This window comes from Malaclemys terrapin, chromosome 2 (assembly GCF_027887155.1).
Source record: "Malaclemys terrapin pileata isolate rMalTer1 chromosome 2, rMalTer1.hap1, whole genome shotgun sequence".
NCBI lineage: Eukaryota > Metazoa > Chordata > Testudines > Emydidae > Malaclemys > Malaclemys terrapin.
Genome location: NC_071506.1, coordinates 64,136,273 through 64,155,096, shown reverse-complemented (window position 1 = coordinate 64,155,096; position 18,824 = coordinate 64,136,273). Strand labels below are relative to the sequence as shown.

General features: G+C 39.4%; 1 protein-coding gene across 3 annotated transcripts in view; it reads left to right on the top strand.

Annotated features, from left to right (window-relative positions):
- The window catches only part of CHD7 (chromodomain helicase DNA binding protein 7), a 182,151-nt gene that overhangs the window by 150,776 nt on the left and 12,551 nt on the right, over window positions 1–18,824 (top strand). For all 3 annotated transcript variants that reach the window (XM_054019706.1, XM_054019707.1, XM_054019708.1), the window contains 11 exons: window positions 2,276–2,531; window positions 9,670–9,880; window positions 10,533–10,728; window positions 10,963–11,130; window positions 11,439–11,618; window positions 11,966–12,076; window positions 12,157–12,362; window positions 13,024–13,223; window positions 13,788–13,947; window positions 17,439–17,528; window positions 18,003–18,106. In XM_054019706.1, the coding sequence (XP_053875681.1) occupies window positions 2,276–2,531; window positions 9,670–9,880; window positions 10,533–10,728; window positions 10,963–11,130; window positions 11,439–11,618; window positions 11,966–12,076; window positions 12,157–12,362; window positions 13,024–13,223; window positions 13,788–13,947; window positions 17,439–17,528; window positions 18,003–18,106 (1,882 nt within the window). The remainder of the gene's footprint in view (window positions 1–2,275; window positions 2,532–9,669; window positions 9,881–10,532; window positions 10,729–10,962; window positions 11,131–11,438; window positions 11,619–11,965; window positions 12,077–12,156; window positions 12,363–13,023; window positions 13,224–13,787; window positions 13,948–17,438; window positions 17,529–18,002; window positions 18,107–18,824) is intronic.

Here is an 18,824-nt window from a genome sequence, read left to right as displayed (position 1 = left end):
CATTGACTTCAGTGGGAACAGGATTAGGTCTGATATCAGATTAGTAAATGACCTAACCTAATACAGACATTGTACTTGTAATCTTTATTCAGAAATAAACTATTCTAGTGCTTCCCATTTGAAGAAACGAAAAGATTTCTAAAAATTCATGCAGCATAACATAACAAGTGCCAAATTAAAGTCATTGATAAATATCAAGAGAAACTAATTTATAATTATATACAAAAACTACATTAAAAGGAGGTTAGGGTTGCAAAGTTGAGCACTCAAAAGTTAGGAAATGCCAGGATAAAGGTTATCCATGCAACTTTAATTTAGCTGCCTTGTGAGTTATGATACAGTCTTTAATTAAACGCTGACATACTACTTTTTCAGCAGGATCCTGTCTTGGTTCGACTTCAAACACCTTAATTCTGGTGGTATTAACTTCTGTTTGCTTGACATGTGCCCTTAATTTTCTTTTAAGGCTTTTTTTTGTATTTAATTGCTTACATTTTTTAAAAAAGCAAGCTAAAAAAAACAGCAGTTACATCATGTGGATCATAATGACCCTCTACATATGACATCAGCAGGGTTGGAACCTTTGGATTCACAGCACAGTTCCATACCACTTGAACTAACAAGGTTGCGGATAGAAATATCCCCTGCATGGACCAGCTACAAGACTGGGATGAGGCACATCGCTTTGACAGTAGATTTTATAGTTGTTTGAATAGCAGAGGAGTGTTGGGACTCTGGAATCATAGAATTGTGGGAATGGAAGCGACCTCGAGAGGTCATCTAGTCCAGTCCCTTGCATTCATGGCAGGACTAAGTATTATCTAGACTATCCTTGACACGTTTGTCTAACCTGCTCTTAAAAATCTCCAGTGGTGGAGATTCCACCACCTCCCTAGCCAATTTATTCCAGTGCTTAACTACTCTGACAGGAAGTTTTTCCTAATGTCCAACCTAAACCGCCCTGGCTGCAATTTAAGCCTATTGCTTCTTGTCCTATCCTCAGAGGTTAAGAAAAATAAAAAGTTGTTACAAGGAGGAGGTTGAAAAATTATGTACTTGAAACTGTCCCCACTCACTCCGCTCTTCTTCAGAATCCTGGGTTCCATTTCAGATTCTGGAAGGTAGTGTGCTCTAATGATTTATGTTCTTCCTCCCCTGCCCCCTTGCTTCCTATTTCCCTCTAATCCTCAGCCCTCTACATTAGTCTACCCCTCTTCTCTCCACACTGCCTGATCAACAGCAGGGGGAGCATTGAGAGCACAGGAGAAATAGTCTTACTGCTCTCAGTTCTGGTGTCCAGCACCACAGTGGCCACTGGTAGATGAGGAACAATTGCAGGATAATTCTTGCTCAGGCCTGCCGGGGCGGGCAATGCAGATAGAATCGTCAGAGAATTTAGCTGCCAGCCTCGCACAAACCTCTGAAGATGTAGAAGCAGGGATTTTCAGAACCTTTATAGTTTGGACAGATTTTGGTAGGTTTTCACTGAGACAGCAAAAGCATCTCTCCAGGGCAATTCTACCAAATTACAAATACCTGCTCCAAAGCATGCAGGTGCAAGTCATGTTAAATAAACATTCAGACACATTTTCCCCCTAACTACTTCTTACAAAAGGCTTTTGCTTGGAACTTTATATAATAAATTAATATTATGCCTCTGGCAGAAATCAGCATGGAAAATTTCAGCCTAAACAGTTAGTTTTATAAGCAACTGAAAAAGGGTCTTATAATGAAAAGTGTTAGGCAACCTATAATAGGCAATACAGCCAGTTCTATCTAAAGCAAAACAAAAACCCTTTAGTGTTGTAGATATCAGTTTGTCTTCAGGTACACTCCTTTATTTCACTCAGCTGCCATGATTGGTCTGAGATGATGGTTCTTGGCTTGGGAAATTTTTATTCAAGTGAGATCTATTTCATAACATCAAATACATGGTCACACCTGAGGAAAAATTTACCGGCCAGAAACAATACAGTAACATCACATTTTTTTAACTGTAGTCTTGTGTATCTAACCAAAGCAGAATTCAGTCATGAGTGGGTTGTATGAAAATCTTCCTTTCTGAAACCCTTCTGTATCTGAGTTGTGGTAGAAAATGAAGCGAAGGACATTTTAGAGGTTCTTGGAGTTCTAGGATTAGGGTGATGCATGTGGTGGAGATAACCAGAGCATCTCCTTAAAACTAAAGGTGGTATAATATGATTTGAAAATAAAAACTTTGTATAACAGTAAAGCCTTAAATACTATTATTTACTAATTAAGCTGTGTCTCCTAGGTGCAAAAGCTCCAAGCCATTTTGAAGCCAATGATGTTGAGACGCCTTAAAGAGGATGTAGAAAAGAACCTGGCCCCCAAAGAAGAAACAATCATTGAAGTTGAGCTGACAAACATTCAGAAGAAATACTATCGCGCTATTCTTGAAAAGAATTTCACATTTCTCTCCAAGGGTGGTGGTCAAGCTAATGTACCTAATCTTTTAAACACTATGATGGAACTAAGAAAATGCTGCAATCATCCATACCTTATTAATGGTAGGCCTGCATATTGATCCCCTCTTTCTCATAATAGCTATGGGGAGTTCAAGATGATATAACTGTTCAAGTATGTACACTGAGATAGTAGATTCGCCCCCTTTCCATCAAAAATTCACATGATAAAATCACTACAGATGGATGGATGTACTGCATGTCTTGACAAAACCTGTAAAATACGAGCATACTATTAATTTCCCCCAGCAGAGTGACAAAACATTTCTCTTTAGAGATCATCATAGGTCCAAGTCCAGGACCGCTGCTTAGAAAAGTTTATTGGTCCTGTATCCCTGGTAAATTGTGAAATTATCATGTCAGCCTTACCCTCTAATTTTTCTTATTCCCTCCCCCACCGCACTGCCACTTGAATTCCAACATGACGTTAGTTGGCCAGTATGTCAAACCACTCAAGTTAGAGATTGTTGCTTTGTCACTTCAAAGCTGCATTTGGGTACATCACATCTTCTAGCTCTAGTGAATCTTGATATAGCAGTTAAAATAATCTCTGAATAGATCTTGTTGGGTAAGACGTGGTGATCAAATATGATATTAAAGCAGATAATTTCATGACCTGCTAGAATTAGGAACAAGTTCTGGAAACAATATTTACATTTGTAAGATACCAGACTTGAATTGTCATTGGTCTTTCAGTGTAACACTGCTGTTTAGATCAGGACTGAATATAGCAAGTATGCGATGATGGACTTGTATAACTTCATTACAAGCTAATATAATGTAGCTAATTAAAGTATGCTAACTTACATGCGTTAGGTGATCAAATCCATTATCTGCTTTTTGGGGACAAAGCATTTACATACCTCTGTAAATGTCACTTCCCTCCTACTGTTTTTCTGCCCACTAGCTTCTCTTCCCTTTTCCACAATAATCTATCATGTGTTTGATCTGATGCTGATTGTAAGATCCCTGATTTGAGGGCCTTCTCTGTACAGCTGCATGTATGACCACGGTGCTAAAGAAATTATTTTTAGTTTTGAGTATTGTGAGGCTTCCAGATTGTGTTGCTTAACTAAATTTTCTTGGAATATTTTTTAATAGAGGGAAAAGGAGAAGTAATTATACTGATGTCATTTGACAAATCTGAGATATGACTTAGTATTTTGGAATATCTTGCATTTTGTCATGCTAGATGGCTGTCCTCAAGCTCAGCTGATCCTGGACTAGAGTAGTATAAAAAAAAATAAATTTGATCCAATAGGTAAACTGAAGGCTTTTTGTTTGGGACGTGTGTGTGTGTGTGTGTGTGTGTGTGTGTGTGTGAGGTGGCTCACGATTTTTGAAAACGTACGTTTATCAAAACAATGCTGTCAGTTTCATGGCATTAAATGTTTAAAGAAATCCTCAGCTTTAGTTGGAAAAATCATGGCTATCATAATGAGATGAAGTTTATCAAAATAAGTCCTTTAATTCTAAAGAAGAAATTCTTCTTCTTCTTGCCTTCTGTAACTGTCTGAGCCTCAGGTTTTATCCTGTTGATCAATAATTAACATCTTTGCACTTATAACAATGACACAAGCTAATTGTAATTCTATCTCAAAACCTTACAATGGATATATACAGCAGCTTTGCATCACTATTCTGCAAGATCTCAAGCGGGACTGTCACCACTGTATTTAAAGATGTCGTGCAGATTATTCTTTCGATATTTTTCAGTGTACACAATTATGCAAATATTTTGACTCCTTAGGTCACCAGGTCATATTTAGCACAGTTGGCATTGACTAAAGTGATGTGTAATATTTAAGGGGAAATTAAGAACACTGCCTATTTTTAGAGTTCATGAACGCTTCTGCAAACATGTTACATTGCACGTGAAGGTTTTTGGTTTGGGATTTTTTTTAATCAGCCATTTATTTTTTTTGTCAAATCAGGGCATTAAGTATCTTGCATTACATGAGGTGTCCCATGTAAATTTTGAGGCAGCTTTTCACAGTACTTTTAAATTGTGTTTAATAGTGGAAATTTTATGGTTGAAGTCACATGGTATTTCTTATGGTTCCTTGGTTGGGTGAGCATTATTCCATGTGGAGTCAGCAGAAACTACTTTGATTCCCCTAATCTCAGGGAATGGCTGCATTTTGTATGTGTTCTGAGACAGACAAAGCAGGGTCTGTTTTTCTAAAATCATGAGCAATGGGGTTTTCCGAACAACCACTCTCAAGGACTTACAGATCATATCTCTTCCCCAGACCCTAGAGAGCCAGCAGCAGAATGTGGCTCTATGCTGTTCCTTGCTGCAGTGTTGTGGGGCATGGTGAGAGGGCTTAGCATTCTCTTGCCCTCACAACATCGTGTGCTCCTGGAAGTCATTTTTGATTGATGAGCGTGAGAGTGCTGGCCCTCCTGGTGGTCCACAAATCCTGCTTCTCTTACCCAGCCACCCTAAAAACAAACAACCTGAAGCTGAGCGGAGAGAAGGAAAGTTGGTGTTACTGGCTTACGATCAGCCAAAGATACCAGATACTTCTCCCCAAAAGAAATTACCAAGTAGGGATAATGAAGACTATTGGAGGGTGAGAGAGACTGTTTGAGGGGCAGGGTGGGTACATTCTTTGACAGAGTTTGTTGGGGAAGGGTTGTGGAAAGGGTAAATTGTGTGTTTGCAGAGGTCTGTTAGGGAAGTGGCATTCTCTAAACCAAACTCTGGCTCTTTTGAGGTTCCTCTATGACTAGATTTGTATGTAGGCTTGCTATGGTGTGGCTGGCTTAGTATGTCCTTTTGTATGTAGCTTGTCTACATATTTATATTTAGAGGTTTGCATGATTTTGTTCATTTCATAATAATACAATTTGAGTGTGATCAGAGGAAAACTGGGGGTGGGACTAAATACTGTGACTGAAGTAGTACTCTACATAAGCTGGCTGATAGCACTGCTCTACAGCCAAAATGCTTCTGAAATAAATGTAGTCAAACGTTACTAATTCTGGGTCACTGAGAACGAAAATGATGCTTAAAATTGTTGATTGGCTCTAGTTTTCAAGATATGCTATTGGGTCAGTATATATGACCCTTGACTTGGGAATGGCGGAGGATAAGTGAGTTATGAAGGAATCTCAATTTAAACCAGAAATGACTAAAATACATCTTTGACTGGATCTATGAATAAATCTATGACTGGGTTTGGACAGAACTTGCTTTTTAGGCAAAACAATGAATGATGCAATCTGAAGCTGGTATTGCGTCATACTTGATATGAATTGCATCATGTTATTCCTAGAAGTCATGGATGATGCAATCATAACGAAGCTTACGTCACTCTGCTGAACAAATTGCCCTATATCAGCTCTAGAAATCATACAATGCCGTGCTCTTATTTGTCAGTGTTTGATTTTGCAAAGGGACACATTTCTGTTTAGCCAAAGTGAGCAGAGATGCCTCGTACTTGTGTGAACAGTGCAGATAACTTCTGCTATGTTTGTGGTGAAGTGACTTTTGCATCACAAAAGCGCAGTATAACCACAATGGTTAAGAAAGCCTATCGCCTTTATTTTGGCTGCAAAATTGGAGATCAGAACAAGAGGTGGACCCCACACATATGCTGCAACACTTGTGCAACAAATCTTTGCCAGTAGTTGAACAGGAAAAGGAAATCTATGCCTTTTACAGTGCCAATGATTTGGAGAGAGCCAACAGATCATCCCAGCAATTGTTACTTCTGCATGGTGCCTCCAGTTGGGAAAGGTGTGTCAAAGAAGAAAAAGTGGACTGTGCTTTATCCAAACATTCCATCAGCTATATGCCCATTACCCCACAGAGAAGGACTGCCGGTTCCTGATGCACAGAATCATTCTCTTTTGAGTCAGACGAGGAAGAGGATGAAACTTCTCGTCCTGAACCATCAATGTCACAGGACCCACATTTTCTCCCAGCCTCCTCCTCTGAACCACACCTCATAACACAAGATGAACTGAATGACCTTGTCAGGGATTTGGAACTACCCAAGAGTAAGGCAGAGCTGTTGGGCTCCAGACTACAGCAGTGGAATCTCCTGGCAGGTGATGTTAGGGTTTCCATGTTCCGTGACCGTCAAAAGGATCTTGTCCCATTCTTCTTCATGGAAGGTGATCTTGTAGCCTGCAACAACATCGATGGTGTGATGGCAGCCCTCAATATCATTCACGATCCAGATGAGTGGAGATTGTTCATTGATTCATCGAAGACGAGTCTTAAAGCTGTTTTACTGCATAATGGCAATGTTTTGCCATCAATTCCAGTTGGTCGTGCAGTCCATGTGAAGGAAACCTATGACGACATGGAACAACTTTTGAGGTGCATAAACTGTGACCAACATCAGTGGCAGCTTTGTGGCAATTTGAACGTTGTTGCTCTCTTGCTTGGTCTGCAGACTGGATGCACAAAGTACTGCTGTTTTCTCTGCGAATGGGATAGTCGTGCAAGAGATTCCCACTACATCAAGAAAGATTGGCCACTCCGACAGTCATTGGAGCCTGGGAGGAAAAGTGTTCAGCATCCTTGAATCAAGGAAGATTTTGTTACCACCCTTACACATCAAGCTGGGTGTGATGAAGAACTTTGTCAAGGCCATTGACAAAACACAAGCAGCTTTCAAGTACCTCCGTGGAAAATTTCCAAGGTTAAGTGAAGCTAAGATAAAGGAAGGTGTCTTTGTTGGTCCTCAGATTCGTGAACTTCGAGATGATGCATTTGAGCATGTACTGCATGGCAAGTAAAAGACGGCATGGAAAGCCTTCCAGTTAGTGGCAATAAATTTTCTCGGAAACAACAAGGCAGACAACTACAGGTTGTTGGTGGAAAACCTCAAGGCATGCAAAAGCCTTGGTTGCAACATGTCACTAAAGATACATTTTTTGCACTCTCATCTAGATTTTTTTCCACCGAACTGCGGAGCAGAGAGCGACGAGCACAGCGAGCGATTTTACCAGGATATTGCAACAATGGAGAAACGCTATCAGGGCAAATGGAGCCCATCAATGCTTGCAGACTATTACTGGACAGTGACAAGAGATGCTCCATTTAATGAATACAAGACAAGAAGTGCCGAGTAGACACTGAATAGGACTAAACTATGTACATAATAGTTTTTTGCCTTTTGTTTCATAATACATTTTATTTATATAACCCTTTTGCTGATTTTTAAAGTGTTACATAAACAGGACAGGTGAAATGTTATCATGTAAAGCAACCATAAACACGTGAAAAGACCTAGGTTTACAATTTATGATTAAAACTCTATCTACACAATATACATAGACATAAAATGTAAAAACTTAAATATCTTAGAAACAGTAGCCAATCAGTTGTTTTAATTGTCATATTTGAATTCAGCACATCAAAATACATAATAAATAGCACATTTTATCTCTGAAGCAGACGGCTTCTCAAAAATTGTAGACCAGTGTAGCCTACAATAGGCTTGGGGCATGTGTTCAGTAAAGTATTTGACTCTCGTAGCGTATAGGTCAGGATGGCTGCACATTTTACAACACTGAGAAGGGATTCTAGATGGAGACCGGGCTGGAAGATCTGTCTAATTCTATTGTTCTTGCCTATGTTTATTATGTTTATGTTTATTAGACTTTTGTTAGACTTTTTTAATGAGTCCTCATTCTTATGCAGTGTATAGGCCATAAGGATCAATGATTATTTAGTCCGGTGAGCAATAGTCCAGCTATGTGCTTCAGCTGAAGTTGCTTATGTTTGTGAGGCATTTCACATGCACTTTCTCGTATGAACTCTGTTCTGTCAATCCTAGTTGTGCAGGTGTTTGCTGAACAGTGCAGATCTCTGTCCAGGTAACCTGGCCTAAATTCTATCATATGTGCTCTATCCTTGATTACTATAGAGCTGTCAGACATATTGGAAATGTAATCACTTCAGTTCCTGTTTCTTGACTTGGGCTCATATATAGGTGAGACAATTCACATTACAACAGACGTGGACGGACTGCTGGTTCAGTACACCGGCTACATGTATGTGAATCTAGGAAGGAAACTAAAAAAAAAAAAAAAAAAAGTATAACATGTTTTGTCTCCCTTGTCCTTGCTCATGTTGTGCAAGACAAATGTTCAAGATGGTCCATATACAACTCTGAAATACACAATTTAAAAAACAGCTTTTGCTCAACATTTCAGAGAGAAATGTCCATTGTCCAGAAGATCACAGAAATACTATTTCTCATGCATGGAATCACCTGAAAGCAAATTGTGAAAAATGCCATGTGTGACACTTCTTGCACGGCTAAAAATAACTATCTGATGTGCTTTTAGTGGTCTGTTAGGTTCTTACTGGGCAGATGTCCACATAATAAGCTCCCTATTTAAAATGGCATTCTTGTTGGCGGCCTCAGAAGAGAGGTCAAAGAGAGAATGGGCATGAAACTTGAACTACCTTTTGTCCCATGTAGTTTTTCTTAACCATAGCAGTCTTAGATGGAAAAGAGTGACTAGAGTGTGTGTGTGTGTGTGTGTGTGTGTGTGTGTGTGAGAGAGAGATAGCTTCTGCAAACTAAGCAAACATGAAGGAATACATGCAATGAGAAGAAAGCTAAATAGAAGGTAAAACAAAATAATTTCAAAGCTCTTTGCTTTTCCAATTAAATATTTTGTTGTCTGAACTTGGGATCTGTGAATGCACTGTGGCAGTAGCAGGCCTACAGCTTCTACTCTTATGTTTGAATATAAATATTTTTAAAAAGCTAAATACAATTTCTAAATAATATCTCAGAATACTCCTCTTTCACACTTATACTTATCTGTTAAATTGCCTTTTCTGTCCCTTAAATATCTATTTTAAAATGGTTCAGTCAATGTCTGGTCTGCTGCTTTTTTTAATACAACTTCTGGCTTGACAGTCTTTTGTTGAAATTCATGTATTACTCATAGTCGATATTCATTTACTTGGAAGGGATTTTCTCCTCCTCTTTTTCTGCTGAAAGCTAAGATCTGTTTTTTTTTTCTGTGTGCGTGTGCATATGTGTATATATTTAGTTTTAACTAAGCTAATGTATTTGTGTAAATGTTTATACACATAATACTTAAAACATTCCTGGTGCTTATACACAGGGTATTGAAGGAAAGCTCATTGTTTTTATTAATAAAACCTTTATGGTATTCATATATTGCTGTCCAATCTTTGCAGGTGCTGAAGAGAAAATTTTGGAAGAGTTTAAAGAAACACACAATGCCGACTCTCCAGATTTTCAGCTCCAGGCAATGATCCAGGCTGCTGGCAAGCTAGTACTGATTGACAAGCTGCTGCCAAAACTGAAGGCTGGTGGCCACAGGGTGCTTATCTTTTCCCAGATGGTGCGCTGCTTGGACATACTGGAAGACTACCTCATTCAAAGACGGTGAGAGCAACAATACAATACAGTTCTAAATAAATTGTATTTTCCTCAGTGGCCAAAGTATTTAACCTGTGAGTGATCTATATTATAAAAGGACGGAACTTAGACACTTAATGTTACATATTAATGCTCTGGCAAGGAAAAAAGCATACCTGTAATTGCAAAGGAGTGTGGTATTTCCTAATGGGCAAGTGCAAGTGATCTCTCAGAACCTTAATGGATCACTTTTTAATTGATTGTTCAGGTACATCGTCCATCTGACGTTTAGAGTAAGAATGTTGTCTAGCTCTAGCTTGAAGGCCTATTTCACTCTTTCGGGTGACAGCTGTTTCTGCAGAGGAAGCTGCTTGGAGGGAGAGAATGGAGTATGTTCTTCACTTTTGCACACAGTTGATTCAAGAATACTTGCTCTCTAGTTTGCTGAGACAGTGAGCAAGGTAATATCTTTCATTGGACCAACTTCTGTTGGTGAGAAAGACAAGCTTTTATGCTACATAAAGCTCTTCTTCAGGTCTCCACTTTGTTGGAATTCTGCTGACCTGGTAGTTATACTGAGATTTTTCCTTTCAAAAAAATGTTGGAAGATATGATGAGAGAGCTAGTGATGAGAAAGTGATGGTGGTAAAAATCTGCTTATAACACAACTTTATTTCAGGTACCCATACGAGCGAATTGATGGTCGAGTAAGAGGCAACCTTCGTCAGGCAGCTATTGACAGGTTTTCCAGACCTGATTCTGATAGATTTGTTTTCCTGCTGTGTACAAGGGCAGGAGGTTTAGGCATTAATCTTACTGCTGCTGATACCTGCATCATTTTTGATTCAGACTGGAACCCCCAAAATGACCTCCAGGTAATATTGCAAGAGGCAATTCTTGTTAAACATTTTCTTTAGTTTTCTGCAATGTATTTTTCTACCCATTTAGGAGAAAATGTCTGTTATTGCCTCTTAAAAACATATTAAGCTTGGAATTTATATTTTAAAAATTTTAATTTGAGTGTTTAAAATAAACATATTAAGTTCTAGGCATTGACTTTTCATTTCTATGTAACTTGTAACTGAATATTCCTTTTTATACTTCTCCAGGCTCAAGCTCGATGTCACAGAATTGGACAGAGCAAATCAGTGAAAATCTACAGGTTGATAACAAGGAATTCTTATGAAAGAGAAATGTTTGACAAAGCTAGTTTAAAGCTTGGCCTTGATAAAGCTGTACTTCAGTCTATGAGTGGAAGAGAAAATGCTACAAATGGGGTGAGAATATGTTCAGATGCAGACTTCCAAAGGCCATAAATGTATCCTATTTCTTGCTTACTGTAGCTTTAGTTAAAGGAAATTGGGGTTTTTTTGACTGTCAATTAGCTTTAGAATAGGTTTACCTTTGTTTTTACTGTTCTTCACAGAAGATAAGTGCAACAAGTGTGAATGTTTTTATTGACCAACAAAACATTTTAGAAGCTTACGATTTTTAAGGGCTAAGTAAAAGGCAAATTGTCTGGCTATGCTATGAAATGTAAACAATGACATATCCAAGGAGATTTTTTTCTCCTCCCAAATTATAGGTACAGCAGCTTTCTAAGAAAGAAATAGAAGATCTTCTACGAAAGGGGGCTTATGGTGCTCTTATGGATGAGGAGGATGAAGGGTCCAAATTTTGTGAAGAAGACATTGATCAGATTCTCCTAAGGCGAACACACACAATTACTATTGAGTCTGAAGGGAAAGGCTCAACATTTGCTAAGGTGTGTTTTGAAATTTGAAGAAAAAGTTGATAAAATATTACCAAGAGAGATGAAAATAGTGATAAATCTGCTTTCTGCTTAATTTAGCTTTTAGATTTATGCTGTCCAACTTACTGTTGCCTATTGATTGGACAGTGAGTAAATCTCCATATAAATATATATTGGTGTTTCAGTATGTCCAGTTACTATGTTTTGATGTCTCCATAATGTTAACTTTAAGGGGCACCTCCTTTTGCTTTTATAATATTATTTTTTTAAAAAATAGTTACATTTACAACTGAAAATGGATTTTTTTTCCTGGAGATATACAGTAAAGAACTCAATGTAGTGTTTTTCATATTGTCTAGGCTAGTTTTGTTGCATCTGGGAACAGGACAGACATTTCCTTGGATGACCCCAATTTCTGGCAGAAGTGGGCTAAGAAGGCAGAGTTGGATATTGATGCCTTAAATGGAAGGGTGAGACCTTTATACAAGTTCATAATTCATTTAAAAGAGGATTTTTCTGAGTTTTCATGTTCTTTTCACTTTCATTTTAGAACAACCTAGTTATTGATACACCAAGAGTAAGAAAGCAAACCAGGCTGTATAGTGCAGTCAAAGAAGATGAACTAATGGAGTTTTCAGACCTGGAAAGTGATTCTGAAGAAAAGCCCTGTACAAAGCCCCGTAGACCTCAGGACAAATCCCAGGGTTATGCAAGGAGTGAATGTTTTAGAGTGGAGAAGAACCTTTTGGTCTATGGGTAAGTAGAAGGAATCTGAATGGCTATGTGAAAAATACTTGTCTTTTTTTACACCAGCCCAAAGAGAGCTGTGGATAAATATTCTGAAGTATGGAAGTCTTATAATTTATAGTCAATAACTGAAACATCATCTAGTACTGTACTGAAATCCTGTTTTGCCAGTTGACAAATTGGATGCTGAACTCTTCTTATCTCATGGTGGATAGCCCAATTTGAGTCCTTGTGTCTTTGCAGGCAAGCAGCTATATGTGACTACCATCATGGTGCGCTTCTTAGTCACTTTGTGTTTCTTTGTGTTTCTAGAAAGATTGCATGTGATTATTATGAATGATGTATTTCAGGATCAAACTGAAATTGACCCCAAATCATTCTGGGGTTCAAATCCCTATTCATACCTTCCTGGAAACATTATTGTTAGACATATGTACTTTATTATTACCAGTATAATTCAATTGCAGCTTTTACGAGCAGCGAACTTATTGCCTGCTCTGTAAAATAAGCATTCTTAACTTTTCAGTGCTGGAAGTTGGATTTCCTGACATGACCTGCTAATGCAAATACAAGAGCTCCTAACCCATCTGGCACCCAGGGTTTAAAATGAAAATCACAAATGGAAATTCCAGTGCCAGAACTGTGTTCTTTAAGCATATTTTTCTTGTAGTTGGGGTCGGTGGACAGACATCCTTTCACATGGGCGCTATAAACGTCCGCTAACGGAACAAGATGTGGAAACCATCTGCCGGACAATCCTGGTATATTGTCTTAATCACTACAAAGGAGATGAAAATATCAAAAGTTTCATCTGGGATCTGATCACTCCAACTGCAGATGGACAAACACGAGCCTTGGTTAACCACTCTGGTATGTCTACCACCATACCAATGATGGTGCTACTGTAGGTGGGGGAACCCTGCTGCAGTCGTACTACATACTACTTCAAAACTGTAGCATATACTACACCTTATGTGCTGGGGAAAGTGGTGTTGGTTCAGTGAGTAGTACTCTTCCTCTGAGTCAGAATTGAACAAATACTCCAGCATGGTGTTAGAGGGCATTGTGCTGCTGGAGGTGATGTCTGTCAAATGAGATATGAACACTAGATCCTGACCACCTGTAGTCATTAGTTCCCATGGCAATTTTCACAAAAGCAGGGAACTTAACCCCATTATCCTGGCCAGATTCCACCTTGGGTAGTTGCACTCTTCATAGCTAAATTCTTACTTTAGTTTCAACTGACTTTGGTATTCAAAATCCCCTGTACTAAATTGTTGTGTTGCTATTCATTGTTAATTGTCATGTTTCACCTCAGGAGTGGCTGCGGTGGTACTTAGTTTTTATATCAGTTTGTCAGTAATGCATTTTGGCATCCTTGGGATCAAACTTCTTCAATTCAGACTGTGAGAAGTGTTGGGGGATGTTTTGTAGGCCTATCTGCACCAGTGCCCCGGGGAAGGAAAGGCAAAAAAGTGAAAGCCCAGAGTTCACAGCCAGTGCTGCAAGATGCTGATTGGCTGGCAAGCTGTAACCCAGATGTCTTGTTTCAAGAGGACAGCTATAAGAAACACCTCAAACATCACTGTAATAAGTAAGTGTGTTTAATTTATAGTGAGCTTATAGTTCTTAATATGTGTGAGAACCTTCATTTGGATATCTTTAATACAACCACAGGACCACGTAGTGGGGCTGTAAACTGCTATACGTTGCTGTTAACTTGTGATGAAGCATCACAGCAGTTCAGATCAGGCCTGGGTGATTGGCTGTAAGCTTTTTTGGGGGGATGATTGGCTCTAACAAGGACATTTCAGGAAAAAAGTTTGTTTTTTTCACTAAGTGAGAGAGATTCTTCATTATTCCCAATATGCCAAAAAGAGGAGTGACATCAGTGTGTGGCATCTCAGGGCTATCCAAAACTGTCCTGATGCTAGTAATTCTTCACAATTCCTTCTCATCTCCCAGACTCATAATCACACCACCTTTTCCTTGAATCCCTTGATGTGGGTTCTTGGCCCCCAGGCTTTTACCTCTCGCGCTCATCTCACTTTCTCCTACTCTCCCTCTTGCACCTTCTGTTGTACCCAAACATGTCTCCTTACTGTTCCTTTGGCCCCTTCTCAGTTTTGCTCCTCTCTTTGCTTGGAACAAAGTTCAACTTCTTGCCTCCCAAGCCTCCACTTCCCCATTAATCCTTCCTTAAAACTCAGCCCTTCTGGGAGTTGTTCCAATCTTACTTTTCCCATCAAAATCACAACGTCCATTCCTTCCTGAATCATTTTTCCAAGTCTAGTCTTTCCAAATCTGCAGGGACAGAGACGGTTCTGTTTTTTTAAATCTCTGCTTATTTTGGTACAAAGTAAATGTATAATAGGAAGGGACCACCTGAATTCATTTTGCTTTGCTTTTGTAGCATCTTAGACTATGTCTACACTTACGGCCTCGTACAGAGTACAGGTATTACATGTAGCTATATGCTAGAGTGAAAGGCAGGCTGCATCGAAACTTGTCACTGCAGAGTGTAGCTATGTGCTGCAGTGAAAGGCTTCTTTCCCTGCTGCCTCCCCGCTCCCAGAGCCTTTCCGGGCTGTAAGTCTAGACATACCTTTAGTAGTTGGGTACTTTGTCACTATCTTTTTTTTATCATATGCTGGTTCTTTTCCACATCTCATCTGTGCATACTCTGTCCCAGACTTACCACATGGTTCCCAAACTTTGACCAAAGATCTTGGACTTAATTCTCCTCACCCAAATAAACCCTCTTCTTTTTGTGCTGTTACTTTACCACATGGGTATCCATGAATATGTAATATACCCCCATGAAGTGCCACTCAAAGCTTTTTGTGACATATGTTGCATGTCTTATTACTACTGTCATGCTATTTAAAAGAAATAATCAGTACTGAAAAGATATTCCTTGGGCATGTTAGGTGTGGAGTGGAAGAGAAGGGGAAAGGCACTTAAGTTAGTTATCAGTTATTTTCAAGATGTTTGCCATGTTAAGAGGCAGTTTCTATCTACTGACAAAAATGAATAAGCATGCAAGTCTGTGGCTCAAAAAACCTCTGATTCTTCTAAACTGTCACTCAAATCCACTTAGTATCTTCATTTGCTCTTCAAATAACTATTTAATTCCTCCACCACAACTGTCCCTTTCAGCCCCCAAATAGAGGTCCTGGCCCCATCCTTCATCAATCTGTACATCAGAATCCTAGACTTCCAACTCTTGGATTCAGTAAATTGGTATAACACAATTAGCAATATCAGGAAAGCTGATGGCAGCACTGGAACCAGGGGTGCTGGGGGAGCTGCTGCATCCCCTGGTTTGAAGTCCTATCCAGGGCTCACAGTTAGGTTCAATGGCTCTCAGTACCCCCACTATACACATTGTTCCAGCACCCCAGAATTGCAGGTCATTATGCAGGATCATTGTCAGTCCCAGTCTTATCCCTTCTCAGATTCACAGGGGCTGAGAGCAGGGACTGTAGAGGCAACATGTTTAGCTCTGGGTGAAGTGGAGGAAGCTCATTGCTGACTTGAATGAAGAGGATGCCGGGGTGGGAAGCAATCAAAACTGGCTCTATAAGGATCAACATTCTGTCCTTCTTTGTGACAGTTGCATACAGTTTGATGCATAGGACTTTTGAAAGGGGCAGTGGCATAGCCTGATGAAACCCTTTTTCCCCCCCACAACTTTCCTCCCCCTCTTCCCTTCGTACTTGACTTGATGTAACAGGTGTTATCCAATTGCTATTACCATTTTGTCAATATTATGGCACTCAAGATGATGAAGTGCCTGTGCAGTCATATGTACATTTCCATGCATGAGCCTGAGAGGGGTCCCTTACAGTGCAAGGATGATGAGTGCAAGGGTAAGTTGGTGGAAACTGTCTGACACCTGTGTACAGTTTTTTGAGTTTTCGACAAAATTCCAACTAAAGTGTACCCCCTGCTACCTTCACAGGACTTCTTTAAATCACATGCACAAAACTGGGTGTTTGCTGCTGCTGCTCCTAATTGCTGGTGAGGTGCTCTCAAAATTGGTGGTGGTTTGAAGTTTTCACATGCAACCTGGTGATTCTGCCTCTCTGATCCCCCTCGCTACTCTAGGAGCAGCAGCAGTTCAACAGTTGGTGTGATGACTTTAGATTCAGCTTGAGAGGGTGGGCTGAGCAATCCATTGTAGTCAGCATTGATGTTACTTCATTAATTGGGCAGCAGGGGGTGTCTTTATTGGGTAAATGTAGTAGAGCACGTTTTCCAGGTAGATTTTTGCTGAAAAGAATGCTTTCCTAGCCATCTTGAAAATCCAGTCCCTGCCATTTCCAGTTGTCTAAACTTTGACTGTGAATACTTGATAATGGTTCAAAAAAATATCTGTAGCATTTCGGAGATGAGACAGAGTAAACCTGAATAACTAAAATTCCACCTACCATGAGCAGTGATGTAGATGCACAGGTGAAATAAAATAGCAGTTTGAATAGGAAAGTGTAAAAATAGCTAATATTTCCTAAGGGAAATGGGAGGATTTTGGTTTTTTCATTCTCTGAAGCAAAAAGTTGTATAATCTGAAAAACCTGACATTCCATATTGAGGGTTTATGGTAAGGTAGTAAAACCAGATTTTATATCTCGTTTATTCCTACAACTTCTGATGTGCTTCCAAAAATGGTATTAAGGCAGCAGCTGAGGAAATTTTATGAGATAATGAAGCAGAACAGTTACTGAAAGCCATCTGCTCAGTTGTTTACAAACTTGCTTCAATACTTCAGAGGCAGTGGTAGAGTACGTGTTTAAACTTCACAAGCTGCACTAGGTAGAACTAAATGAAATGCGCCTGGGCTGGGTTGAGCTCGATCCCTCTCTGTGCAGTGTAAGCGGTTGCCAGGCAGGCCTGTTGGAAGCCAGCAGAAAGCACCACACAGAGGTGATTATGTGCCACCATCTGTCACGCTTCAAGCCTACCATACAGCATGGCTAATCAGCCTTGGCAGGATGATGGATGAACAGCAGCAGCTGCCAAAAGCCACTGTTGGCAAACAGTCCTGAAGTTAAGAACTTTTTTCCCCTCTGCTTTCCTCTCCAGGGTCCTGCTGCGTGTCCGCATGCTGTACTATCTAAGACAAGAAGTTATAGGGGACCAAGCAGACAAGATCTTAGAGGGTGCTGACTCAAGGTTAGTGCAAGTGCAGGTTTATTCTTTGCTTTGTAACACTGAATAATATCTGAAAATACTGTAATGTGACATTTAAAGACCTTCATAATCCATCAATTTACACATCTATTTTCAAGCAACTTGATAAATCATTAAGTACTGGATATTTGGGGGCAAAGGGTGACAAATGGGATTTTGAACTTTGTTTATATTGGAGGATTATTCATTCATTGCTTAAACATTGAATACATTTTTTAAGTTAACATTAAAAAACTTAAATGAATAACATTTGGACAGTTTTTGAGCATTACACCCCAAAATAATTCCTACAATTGGACCATTTTTTGATTATTTTCAGGAATCTCAATTTCAGATTTGTTCCAAGAAATGTATGCTTGCTGAATAGTTTTAAACATGTTGCTTTAATGCATATAGGTGTGTGGTGCCTTGTCCTTCAATAGTAGTTTAATAAAAAATATAACCCTGTCTTTACAGTGAAGTAGATGTGTGGATACCTGAACCATTCCATGCTGAGGTTCCTACAGACTGGTGGGATAAAGAAGCAGATAAATCCCTCTTAATTGGCGTATTCAAACATGGTAAGTGATGTCTCACTCTGAGCAAAATGCAGTTGTAAGGCTTTCTGTGTGTAAAACTATTCAGTCATAATATTAACAAGTGTAGTTCCAAAGAACTGTTGGCTTCTATCTCCTTTTTTTCCCCCTTGTATTAAAAAAATCTAATATGAGTTGTAAATATCAGATGCTGTTTTTAAATGTTTGCAGAACATTTGAGAAGAAAACATTACTTTCTTGGCTGTAAATAAAACAAAACCATATTTGTTTTAATAATAGCCAAGCAATACTATAGATCTCCATAAACTTTGCTTCCAGCACTGCTTCACTTGCTAACTCTGCCAACCAGTGTCAAAGTGGACGGTGGGCTTAACCTCTGCTATTAATCTGTACAAGTGCCTCCTGGGCTTTGTTCCAAGCAATATTTCACAAATGTCAGTGCTGAGAACTCCCGGCTCCCTTGAGTGGGATGCAGCCTTGTTAACTTTGAAAGGCTGGGGATGCAGAGCTGGCATGATATATACAGTGAGCGATTCCTGATTATAATCCCAATTCTCTGGAGGTCGCAGAGGTATTCTCAGCAGCCCAGCCTGACTAAAGGGGAGAATGATGGCTTATAAAACCTTTCATGATTACAGTTTGGCTTGAGGCTCTACAGCAGTTAGGAGCAGTGTGTTGTAGTACAAATCCTAATTGAATTGTGCTGTTCTGCCTATGTACAGCAGCTCCGTTTTGTGGGCTC